Raw genomic sequence first — 14,250 nt, 5'->3', positions numbered from 1 at the left:
CACGGCAGTCAGTTAGAGGTCACATCCACCGTGGTAATGATAGATATAATCACCTTACTCTGACTAAACACAACTTTATACAGAATCTACACAAAATCATGTTGGTAATCAGACAGGTTTAATGGACAACAAATATTTGTTAGAATTATATAAAGTGGGGTCTCATTTTATTCGTAACACAGAACAGAATCAGATAGTAAAGGTTTTATTTTGTTTCCTGATGAAAAATTATTTTGTAAACATCTGATTTTAATAAGAAGTTGATGAGAACAAGTTGTGTTAACATCTTTAGTCAGATAATATTATTTCTACAGATCTAATGTAAAACATCTTTTAAAAATAACAAATACTTGACAGAATTATATAAAGTGGGGTCTTATTTTTCTTGTCTCTTTGTAATGAATCAGAAAATATAACTTGTTTTAATATTTCTTGAAAAAAGTTTTTTTTTCTCACTTTCATGATTCTTCTTTATCATTGTTAATCAGACAGATTTAATGGACAACTCATATTTGACAGAATTATATAACGTGGGGTCTTATTTTTCTTGTCTCTTCGTACTGAATCAGAAAATATAATTCGTTTTAATGTTTCTTGAAAAAAGTTTTTTTTTCTCACTTTCATGATTCTTCTTTATCATTGTTAATCAGACAGATTTAATGGACAACTCATATTTGACAGAATTATATAACGTGGGGTCTTATTTTAGTTGTCTTGTCCAGCTGAGTCCATTGATATAAATATTGTTTATGTTTCAAGAAAAAAGTTTTGTTTTTAACCTGACAGTTCTGATGGAAGTTCTGACATCTCACAATAAAACATGTTGTTTATTTGTTGTTAATGTAGAATATAAATACAAGTGTGACTGGTCATTTTATTCAGTTTTGACCACTGATTCATGTGATATATATTTTGTTTATATTTATTACACAACATTGTCCAGTTTATGACACAAGTTTTGATGTCTGTTATATGTTGATATTACAGAGAGGAATGACACCATTAATGTGGGCCGCTGAGGGAGGACACCTGGAGGTGGTGATGTACCTCGCCAGTCACGGCAGTCAGTTAGAGGCCACAGACGGGGTAATGATAGATATAATCACCTTACTCTGACCAAACATCACTTTATACAGAATCTACACAAAATCATGTTGTTAATCAGACAGGTTTAATGGACAACAAATATTTGTTAGAATTATATAAAGTGGGGTCTCATTTTATTCGTAACACAGAACAGAATCAGATAGGAAAGGTTTTATTTTGTTTCCTCACGAAAAATTATTTTGTTAACATCTGATTTTAATGAGAAGTTGATGAGAACAAGTTGTGTTAACATCTTTTTAAAATCAGATAATGTTAATTCTACAGATCTAATGTAAAACATCTTTTAATAATAACAAATACTTGACAGAATTATATAAAGTGGGGTCTTATTTTTCTTGTCTCTTCGTACTGAATCAGAAAAAATAACTCGTTTAAATGTTTCTTGAAAAAAGTTTTTTTTTTTTACCTGACAGTTCTGATGGAAGTTCTGACATCTCACAATAAAACATGTTGTTGATTTGTTGTTTATGTAGAATATAAATACAAGTGTGACTGGTCATTTTATTTCGTTTTGACCACTGATTCATGTGATATATATTTTGTTTATATTTATTACACAAGCTTGTCCAGTTTATGACACAAGTTTTGATGTCTGTTATATGTTGATATTACAGTTGGGAAAGACACCATTAATGTGGGCCGCTTGGGGAGGACACCTGGAGGTAGTGACGTACCTCGTCATTCACGGCAGTCAGTTAGAGGCCACAGACGATGTAATGATAGATATAATCACCTTACTTTATACAGAATCTACACAGAATCATGTTGTTAATCAGACAGGTTTAATGGACAACAAATATTTGTTAGAATTATATAAAGTTGGGTCTCATTTTATTCGTAAGACAGAACTGAATCAGATAGTAAAGGTTTTATTTTGTTTCTTGACAAAATATTATTTTGTTAACATCTGATTTTAATGAGAAGTTGATGAGAAAAAGTTGTGTTAACATCTTTAGTCAGATAATGTTAATTCTACAGATCTAATTAAGAAATAATTCATGGAAGCCATAGATTATTGGAAATTTACACATGGCCTGGGCCGTGATATTCGAATTTTATCCTGAGCGTTAGCGAGGGATAAAATCAACGAATATCACGGCCCAGGCCATGTGTAAATTTCCAATAATCTATGGCTTCCATGAATTATTTCGATTCTAATAGGACAAATATGATCATTAAAAAAACTGAAGCGAGGGTGGGTAAATCTGTGTGTATGGCTGTTCCTTTTTACTCCCTGTTAGATAAAGCTCATCATTTTAATAGATCCGTAGCTTGCACGGATTATTTCGTGAACAACCGCTGAAAAAAAAATATGTTTCATTCTCAAAACCTACAATTGTCATGTTGATTTATATGTTTTTCCCGTGAGCTACCGTCAAATCCAAAGTTGACATTTCGTAACCAATGAGCCGCCATGTTGACTTGCTGAAATCAGTACATATGCGAATAATGCAATAGAATAGAAAATCAAACATAACCTACCTTGATAATCAATTTTAATACAATAGTAAACGACATGTCAATAGTTAACGTAACAGAAAACGTTCAACTCTAGAGTTTTCATTTGTATGACGTCATGTTTTGAAATGACTTAAATGCGCCAAAAACATTAATAGACTTTCGCGGAATTTTATTTTATTTTTATTTTGTTGGTTTCTCTTTTATTATGCATCCGAATAAGAATAAAAGTGATTTTGTCTTTTCTGAATTGCAATTTTTAAAAAAATTAAATCGACAAAGGGTTTGCAAATAGGTTTCAATACATGTGGATTTACGTGGGAAGTATATTGTAACAGCCATTATTATGTACATCACGGAGTCTGCGCTAAGTATAGATATATCGAGAATTTTATCACAGTGTTGTTTACAAAGCGAAAGAAGCACGTCATATTAGAATGTCAAACATCTTTTAAAATTAACAAATACTTGACAGAATTATATAAAGTGGGGTGTTATTTTTCTTGTCTCTTCGTACTGAATCAGAAAATATAACTTGTTTCTATGTTTCTTGAAAAAAGTTTTTTTTTTTCAACTTTGATCTTTCTACTGAATCATTGTTAATCAGATGATCTTTCTACTGAATCATTGTTAATCAGACGGGTTAAATGGAGACCTAATACTTGACAGAATTATATAAAGTGGGGTCTCATTTTTCTTGTCTCTTCGCACTGAATCAGAAAATATAACTCGTTTCAATGTTTCTTGAAATTTTTATTTTTTTTCAACTTTGATTATATTACTGAATCAACATAAAATCATGTTGTTAATCAAACATGTAAAATGGACAACAAATACTTGTTAGACTTATATTAAATGGGGTTTGCTATTATTTTTTCCTGTTTTGTAGAACTGAATCAGAAAATATATATTTAGTTTATATCTTAATCAACCATTTATCAGTTTACACACAAGTATAATTGTTTATTATCCTACCCAATGTTATATTTCTTACATTTTGATAAATTGTTTGACTCCTCTCTTGATTTATTATCACACACCATTAACATGTTTATATTTTTATATTGTTATAGGATGGACAAACAGCTTTACATCTTGCTGCTCCGTATGGACAGACTGATGTAACAAAATGGTTGATAGATCAAGGATGCAGCCCTTGGGTGAAAACAAAAAAGGTAACATTCAGTTTCAATCTTATAAGATAGATACTTTATTCTCTAAAAACTAAATACCAGTCAAAAGACAAAGTAGAATTACAATATAAATACAATAGGGTAAACAGATGCAGTACGATCATAAATAATAAAGTACAACTTTATGATGAAATACCTGTATAATAAACAGTTAAACTAAATATGAAGATTCAGTCTGGTGCTTCACGTTTCCATGGAGGGACTAACCTTTTTATAAATACACTTCATCAATGAACACAGTTTTCTTAAAAATGATTGTTTTTTAATTACTATCTGTATTAACAATAAATGTCTACATTCTAAATTCATATATATAAAACAAAAATTCACTTGATATGATGTGAACCAAGGATTTAACATGGTGAAGGGATCAACAATTATTAACATAAGTCATAAAACTGATAAATCACAATTCAAACAATGTCAACACAAATATTACCAATCAAATCAAGGTAACTGAATGATAAACAATCAAATTGTAAACTTGTGTATATACATAATAAATCTTGTTACATTTTATTATTGATTTGTGTCTTTTTTTGGCTACCACTACCAACATACCTTTCCATTAATCAGACACTTGCAACACGCCTTCCACCAATCATTCACTGCTAACATACCTTCACGCAATCATACACTTCCAACATACCTTCCACCAATCAAACACTGCCAACATACCTTCCACCAATCATACACTACCAGCATACCTTCCACCAATCATATACTACCAACATACCTTCCACCAATCAAACACTACCAACATACCTTTCCACCAATCAGACACTTGCAACACACCTTCCACCAATCATTCACTGCCAACATACCTTCCATCAATCATACATTACAAACAAACCTTCCACTAATCATACACTACCAACATACCTTCCACCAATCATACACTTGCAACACACATTCCACCAATCATACATTACCAACATACCTTCCACCAATCATACACTACAACATACCTTCCATCAATCATATACTACCTACAAACCTTCCACCAATCATACACTACCAACACACATTCCACCAATCATAAACTACTAACATACCTTCCACCAATCATACACTACAAACACACCTTCCACCAATCATACACTACCAACACACATTCCACCAATCATACATTACAAACACAACTTCCACCAATCATACACTACCAACACACATTCCACCAATCATACACTACCAACATACCTTCCACCAATCATACACTACCAACATGCCTTCCACCAATCATACACTACCAACAAACCTTCAACCAATCATACACTACTAACATGCCTTCAATCAATCATACACTACAAACACACCTTCCACCAATCATACACTACCAACATACCTTCAACCAATCATACACTACTAACATGCCTTCAATCAATCATACACTACAAACACACCTTCCACCAATCATACACTACCAACATACCTTCCACCAATCATACACTACTAACATACCTTCCACCAATCATACACTACAAACACACATTCCACCAATTATACACTACCAACACACCTTCCACCAGTCATACACTACCAACATACCTTCCACCAGCCATACACTACCAACACACCTTCCACCAATCATACACTACCAACACACCTCCAACCAATCATACACTACCAACACACATTCCACCAATCATACACTACTAACATACCTTCCACCAATCATACACTACCAACACACCTTCCACCAATCATACACTACTAACATACCTTCCATCAATCATATACTACCAACAAACCTTCCACCAATCATACACTACCAACACACATTCCACCAATCATACACTACTAACATACCTTCCACCAATCATATACTACCAACATACCTTCCACCAATCATACACTACCAACACACATTCCACCAATCATACACTACTAACATACCTTCCATCAATCATATACTACCAACAAACCTTCCACCAATCATACACTACCAACACACATTCCACCAATCATACACTACTAACATACCTTCCACCAATCATACACTACAAACACACCTTCCACCAATCATACACTACTAACATACCTTCCACCAATCATACACTACAAACACACATTCCACCAATCATACACTACTAACATACCTTCCACCAATCATACACTACAAACACACATTCCACCAATCATACACTACTAACATACCTTCCATCAATCATATACTACCAACACACCTTCCACCAATCATACACTACCAACATAACTTCCAACAATCATACACTACCAACATAACTTCCACCAGCCATACACTACCAACGCACCTTCCACCAATCATACACTACTAACATACCTTCCATCAATCATATACTACCAACACACCTTCCACCAATCATACACTACCAACGCACATTCCACCAATCACACACTACTAACATACCTTCCACCAATCATACACTACAAACACACCTTCCACCAATCATACACTACTGACATACCTTCCATCAATCATATACTACCAACACACCTTCCACCAATCATACACTACCAACATAACTTCCAACAATCATACACTACCAACATACATTCCACCAGCCATACACTACCAACACACTTTCCACCAATCATACACTACCAACATACCTTCCAACAATCAAACACTACCAACACATCTTCCACCAATCATACATTACAGACATACCTTCCATCAATCATACACTACCAACACACCTTCCAACAATCATACACTACTAACATACCTTACATCAATCATACACTAGCAACACACCTTCCACCAATATTACACTACCAACGTACCTTCCACCAATCATACACTACCAACATACCTTCCACCTATCATACACTACCAACATACCTTCCACCAATCGTACATTACAAACAAACCTTCCACCAATAATATACTACCAACATACCTTCCACCAATCATACACTACCAACACACCTTCCACCAATCATACACTACTAACATACCTTCCATCAATCATACACTACCATCATACCTTCACCAATCATAAATTGCAAACATACCCTCCACCAATCATACACTACCAACAACCCTTCCACCAATAATACACTTCCAACATACCTTCCACCAATCATACACTACTAACATACCTTCTACCAATCATACACTACCAACATACCTTCCACCAATCATACACTACCAGCATACCTTCCACCAATCATACACTACCAACATACCTTCCACCAATCATACACTACCAACATACCTTCCGCCAATCATACACTACCAACACACTTTCCACCAATCAAACACTACCAGCATACCTTCCACCAATCATACACTACTAACATACCTTCCACAAATCATACACTTCCAACACATCTTCCACCAATTATACATTACAAACATACGTTCCACCAATCATACACTACCAGCATATCTTTCATCGCTAAGTGGAAAACACATATAATGACATTCCACAGTAACATATGTCAACCTGTTACTCATGTGTCATAGTGGTTGTCAATAAAGCACGTACTAGAATAAGTATGCTCTCGTTGTTTATGTGAATCGAACACAAAAGACCAAGAATGATTTTCTGCAGTAACATTTGTCAGCCTTTTACTCATGTGTCATAGCAGTTGTCAATAAAGCACTTACTAGAATAATAATACCCTCATGATAAGTTAATGAGACAGGCAAAATTTAACAATGTAAACCAGGTGGTTGAATTATAATAAATATAACTTTATTATTTCAGTATGTATGGTTTTAATGTATTAATTTTCATACTATATGTACAGTAATAAGGGCCCCACCTAGTGACGGGTCACCCTATAGTTATCAGTCTGTCTGTCCATCCGTCTGTCAGTAACAAATTGTGTCCACTATATATCAAGCGAACCGTTATAGTTTCATACTTTTTACTTGACATGTATATTAACCAACACCAGAGGGTGTGTCATAATGTATGTACAACTTCCTAGGTAAAGGTAAAGGTCAAAAACTTTGATTTCAGTTTACAACCCCATGTCCTACGGTCAAAATTGTGTTTGCTCTATATCTTGAGAACTGTTATGATTTCAAAGTTTATACTTGACATGTATATTAACCAACACCAGAGAATGTGTCATAATGTATGTACAACTTTCTAGGTTAAAAGTCAAGGTTAAAAATTTTGGTTTCAACTCCATGTCCTATGGTAAAGATAGGTTGACTGGTTTTATGTCAAGTATTGTATAGGTAAATTTAGTACAACAATTGCCTATTATTTAAAGAAGATGTATATTTGTATGATTGATAAAAGAGTTTTTGATTGTATTTCAGGGTCAGACTCCTTATGATATGGTAACAATTAGAAGCAATGACTCTGAAGAGATAAAAAGGAAGAAGAAAGAAGTGATGGACTTCCTAAAGGTAAATATTCTATCTCAGTTTATAAGAGATATTTACAAATATGTTGACAGATTGTTAGTGACACAACAGACTTGGTACATTGAAGTTACAATAAAACGGTTGCCTGTTGTTTTCAATGTCATTGTAGTATTTGTTGTCAGTTAACAATGTACCCGGTAAGTTGACAATTCCAAGCTTGTTGCCTAATATAGATGTTGGCATATGCAAAAGACAAATGTTTGAAATCAGTGTCTCATCTGTTGGATGTCTCTTATTTTTTGTGTCATCAGCTGACTATCTCCTAGGTATATACATCACATCATCTCCTTTTATGTATACATAATGTGTATCTCTGTGTGGAAAAGTTGATTTACATGTTTATGCAAATATGTAATAATCATATACTAAAACAAAAAGCACATCTTAACAAAATGTTTAGTATGCTATCAACCTGTGTATAGATTTTAAAGCTTTCAGTATGTAGCGGGTAGACAAAGCCACCTACATAGATAAAACCTCTATGAAATGAGTAAACTCAGTAACGTTATAACTCTCCTGCACATATTTTTTACATTACATACAAAAACAAATAAATCACATCATCATTAAATAGGCAGTGTGCAGTAAATTTTACTCACATGTGATATGGCTTATAAGGAAAAACAATTACTGTGGCGATTAAACATGTGGTAAAGATGTCAGACCACTAATTCATTCACTCCAATTTAGAATGTAAAGTTATATACTAAAGTAGTCCTTCCCTTAAAAAAAAAGTGCTTTTGATGTCATTGTTTACTTAAACTAAACCAACAAATTTGCAGAAATGAAATTTTTTTGTGAAAGAGAAATATATTTAAACCATTTTTAGACATAAGTTACTTGCCAATGAGTTTGCATTAAAAATTGAGGATTAATGCGCTCCATACTTTATTTATTTAAGATTTCCAGAAAAACCAGGGGCTTTGTTTAGTAGTTACCTTCGGTCATTGGTATTTTACTACAAGACATTAAACATGAATTATAATTGGCAGGTAGAAAGATTATACATGTACGATTCAGTATACTAACACCTACTTTCTATGAAGTTAAAAATATTATAAAGCTGTAAATGTTGAAAAAATTGTTGGAATAGACAGGCTCTGACAGGGATTTCGAATTAGTGATCTGACACCTTTAAAGAAATAAACATGGTATCACAAAAATCTGAAAACAGCCTAACACCAGAATTTGTCCTTTCTTTTGCAATTAAACAATGGGGGAAATAAAAACAAATATAGTAACACATACTTTAAGAAATTATGTATTTTCTCCATTATGATTATGGTTGATAAAACTACTGTTTTTAACTTGGCAATAGCTGCTTCTGAAAGAAATCAAAATAAATAAACAAACATAAACTTAAATTATTTGAAAAAGAAAGAATATTACAAAATTTTAGTAAAATTTTATTTGTTGTCCCTTATTTTAGTTATTCAGATTGATGATCCCAATCGCCGTAACACAACCATGTCTGTGGTCTTTTATTCCCTCTTTCTCCATACAGACTGGTTGTCAGAATAATTTGTCTGACGTGTGTATTTCTTGATCTTGTGCATTTCCAAACATTATGTGCAAATTATGGGCAAGTTTGAAATTGTTCTTACAATCTTTATTGTCAGTGGCAAAAATAGGACTTTAGGATAGATATAAGATGTGGTATCGATTGGCAATGAGACAACTCTTCACAAGAGACCAAATGACCCAGAAATTAACAATGAAAGGTCACTCTACTACTTTATTACCTGTTTTTCTTTTTAAGACTGCCATGTCAAAGACATCCCCAGAATTGACTCCTGACAACCAATCACAGGAAGCTGCAGCACCAGTAGTTGGAGGTAATCATCTAATATTATTTATTCAGATACTGGCTGAAATGATAATTACTTGTTTCTAATTACGGAGACCTTGATGTCTGCTAACAATGGCGGTACTATCATTCCTACTGGTTCATCACACAAGGCAATTGTCTATGTTAATTATTATATATACTTGCTGGAATGACATGAATGATGTGTAGTTACTTATTTCTAATATATGGAAACCTTGATATCTGCATATAACCTGTATAATGTTAAAAAAAAAAAAAAAAAACATTAATAGGAAAAGTAAAGTAGGCTATTGATGAAGATTGAATAATTACAGATCATATTAACTTTAACATAAACTTCTCTCATTCTCTTCTGATTTATGAAATGGAAATATTAATCAATTGACACATACATAAACACATTGAAATATTGACACATTAACAGATCTATACATTAACAGATCTATACATTGAAAGAATGACACATTAACAGATCTATACATTGAAATAATGACACATTAACAGATCTATTCATTGAAATAATGACACATTAACAGATCTATACATTAACAGATCTATACATTGAAATAATGACACATTAACAGATCTATACATTGAAATAATGACACATTAACAGATCTATACATTAACAGATCTATACATTGAAAGAATGACACATTAACATATCTATACATTGAAATAATGACACATTAACAGATATATACATTGACAGATCTATACATTAACAGATCTATACATTAACAGATATATACATTAACAGATCTATACATTAACAGATCTATACATTGAAATATTGACACATTAACAGATCTATACATTGAAATAATGACACATTAACAGATCTATACATTGAAATAATGACACATTAACAGATCTATACATTGAAATATTGACACATTAACAGATCTATACATTAACAGATCTATACATTGAAAGAATGACACATTAACATATCTATACATTGAAATAATGACACATTAACAGATATATACATTGACAGATCTATACATTAACAGATCTATACATTAACAGATATATACATTAACAGATCTATACATTGAAATATTGACACATTAACAGATCTATACATTGAAATAATGACACATTAACAGATCTATACATTAACAGATCTATACATTAACAGATCTATACATTAACAGATCTATACATTGAAATAATGACACATTAACAGATCTATACATTGAAATATTGACACATTAACAGATCTATACATTAACAGATCTATACATTGAAAGAATGACACATTAACAGATCTATACATTGAAATAATGACACATTAACAGATCTATTCATTGAAATAATGACACATTAACAGATCTATACATTAACAGATCTATCCATTGAAATAATGACACATTAACATATCTATACATTGAAATAATGACACATTAACAGATATATACATTAACAGATATATACATTAACAGATCTATACATTAACAGATCTATACATTAACAGACTCAAAACTCAATGCATTGAAATATCGACACTATGACAGATCTACACAATAGTACATTGGCACACTAACATCAACATATTAAAATACTTTTACATTAACACAATGACATATCAACACACTGACAGATCAACACATTAACGGATTCAAACATCAAGGCATTAACACTGACATATCAACACATTAACAGATTCAAACATCAAGGCATTAACACACTGACATATCAACACATTAACAGATTCAAACATCAAGGCATTAACAGACTGACATATCAACACATTAACAAACGTATACATCAACACATGGACATATCAAAACACTTATAGACTGATAAATCAACACATTGACATATCAACACTCTGACAGATCAAAACATTAACATTATAAGTTATATGGTTCGCTACTGACCCCATACGGATCCATAGAGGGTTAGTAAAATCCATAGGGGGTGAGGCCGGAGGCCGAGTCCCCTATGAATTTTAGTCACCCTCTATGAATCCGTAGGGGGTCAGTAGTTAACCGTATAACGAATTTATCGGACGCTTGACTTTTTCTGCGGCGTTTTGATGAAAAATAAACAATGAAAAACAACAACATTAAGAGATGACGTCGCCATTAACGCGTCATGTACCCCATATGAAACTTACTAACCCCATACGGTCTCATAGGGGGTCAACACGTGACGGCGTTTAACCAATCACAACGTAATAATTCATCTGTGGTCTGATTAACTCATTTATTGTTTTAATGACAGAGAGAGCGCTGGCAGCAAACTTCTAATTAAGGTTATTTAAAGACCACTGTGACTTTATAGGAAATATGTCACAAGTCATTGCTGTATATAACACATCTCCGGCATCATAAGAAACATATTTATCCTTGTCTAATAGTATTATTTAAGATAAATTTATTGAAACATTATCCAGTGTCAGAGACAAAAAGTGGAGAAATTGTCTTTGAGTGTGTGTATGCATTCATTTTTTTCACAAACATGATGAAATTTAAACTTTCAAACTTTTTTTTTTTCAGATCCCATCGGAAAAGGGCAACAGTCTGCCATGTTAAATCGTTTATTAGGCAAGGGCAGCTATGAATCATTTGATATGAGATGCATGGTAACCGGCCAGTTTTCCGTTGGGAAGTCTACTCTTGTGAAGCTGTTAGCTGGTGATATTGTACTAGATGGTCGACAGCCGACTGACGGCATTTCTCTCGTAGAAGGTCGCTGTGGCCTGGACATTGAGACGAAAGAGTGGATTCTAATTGATCCAGGTGAGAAACTACACAAGTAGAAACATCTTACCACATGCTGTTTTGTGGACCTCACTATCAGCAGACATGCTATAGCACTGATTTTAATCACATCACATTGTAGCCATATGTTTTGTGAGTTCTATTCAGGCACCAAGTTAATTCAAATTGAATTTTAATGTTAAAATTATGGAATAATTTGACATTTATTTTCGATAATCAATAATGTCATCAATCCATCAGTTAAAACATGACTCTCTTTAAAATACATTAATAGCATTATGTGAATGTTACACTTGATAAGATTGAATTTTGATCTTAATTATGATTTTTTTTCTATTCTTCACTTGGTTTTGACAGCCTGTAGCTGTTTTGGAATTGATTTGCCTGATGTATTAAATTTAATTTCAGACTCTTATAACGCCCTGGATGTTGTGTACAACAAAGTGTTAATGAACTCTCTCAAAGAAGAGGAGAATGAACTCACTGAAAAGTTCAATCAGGCTTCAGATACAAGTCCAACTGGTTATGCCAAAGCCACACTGTCCTCTATGCTCTCAGAAAAGTCGGCAGCAGCACAATCTCTACCACCTGAGAAATCCTCCAATGTGCCTCTCACGGTAAAACAGATGGGAAAGAAAATGAGAACAAGAATGACTAAAGAGGAAATAAGAAGGAAAATGGAAAAAGTCCTCAAAAGTGGGAAGTATAAGATGAAAGTTGGGCGTCTTATCTTCTGGGATTTCGGTGGACAATATGTTTATCTAACAACACACCAGACCTTCATGACGTTCCGGGCATTGTTTCTTGTAGTATTTGATGGGAGCAAAGATTTGCATGAACAGGTCCCTGATGTGATGTGTTTTCCAGGGCAGCACATGACGCCAACTCCAGCAGGTAATATGCATGTTAATTACACACAGATAATGCAAACAGGATACATTTTTATAACAGCAAGGTGATATCTTTTCTAAATATTTAAGCACACCTAAATGTTTACGTAATTTATTTACATTGTCACGTTTAGCTTGTCACCAACTACAATATTAACCTCAATCTGTTTCGCATTTTGCAGCATTGATATGAGGTACTGTACATGTGGATTCATTCTTATTCGTGATTTACCAATTTTTGTGGCTTTCGTGGGGTCATAGCGAACCATGAATTTAAGAATTCAACGAAAAATTATCAATTGAAATTGTGTTGACTAGCGTTAAACATTGCAAATTAACACATGTTTTATTGAAAGAAGATAAAGGTATTTTGATCAATTCAATAATAAAAAAAAAAATATAACATCAGTGATAAATTACAAATTAAATGGATTAAAACTGTTTAAGGGGGCTCGTCGGTCTAAATCAATTTATTTGCTTAATATAGGATTTCGCTATATTTTTCTATAAATGAACTTCATTTTATACTTACTAGAAAAATCTAAAAAAAAATGGGGTCACCATTCATTTACGCTCACAATCTGCCTTCAAAATAAGCATACATTTTTGTAAAAGAACTTTTTATACGACCCCAAAAAATTTTTGGGATCGTATAATGGTATGATGTTGTCGT

The 14,250-nt window shown here is 33.0% G+C and overlaps 2 protein-coding genes across 2 annotated transcripts in view; both read left to right on the top strand.

The window, feature by feature from the left end:
- LOC134699495 (uncharacterized) overlaps positions 1 to 14,250 on the top strand; it is a 427,645-nt gene that overhangs the window by 100,998 nt on the left and 312,397 nt on the right. The gene's annotated exons all lie outside the window — the stretch shown is intronic.
- LOC134699496 (uncharacterized) overlaps positions 8,021 to 14,250 on the top strand; it is a 29,437-nt gene continuing 23,207 nt past the window's right edge. The window contains exons 1-4 of the mRNA XM_063561100.1: positions 8,021 to 8,109; positions 9,887 to 9,962; positions 12,463 to 12,705; positions 13,096 to 13,581. Coding sequence (XP_063417170.1) covers positions 8,038 to 8,109; positions 9,887 to 9,962; positions 12,463 to 12,705; positions 13,096 to 13,581 — 877 coding nt within the window. The 5' untranslated portion in view covers positions 8,021 to 8,037. The remainder of the gene's footprint in view (positions 8,110 to 9,886; positions 9,963 to 12,462; positions 12,706 to 13,095; positions 13,582 to 14,250) is intronic.

This window comes from Mytilus trossulus, unplaced genomic scaffold, assembly GCF_036588685.1.
Source record: "Mytilus trossulus isolate FHL-02 unplaced genomic scaffold, PNRI_Mtr1.1.1.hap1 h1tg000070l__unscaffolded, whole genome shotgun sequence".
In the NCBI taxonomy this organism is placed as follows: Eukaryota; Metazoa; Mollusca; class Bivalvia; order Mytilida; family Mytilidae; genus Mytilus; species Mytilus trossulus.
The sequence above is the reverse complement of the archived record's forward strand: the minus strand, read 5'-3'. Positions and strand labels throughout refer to the sequence as shown.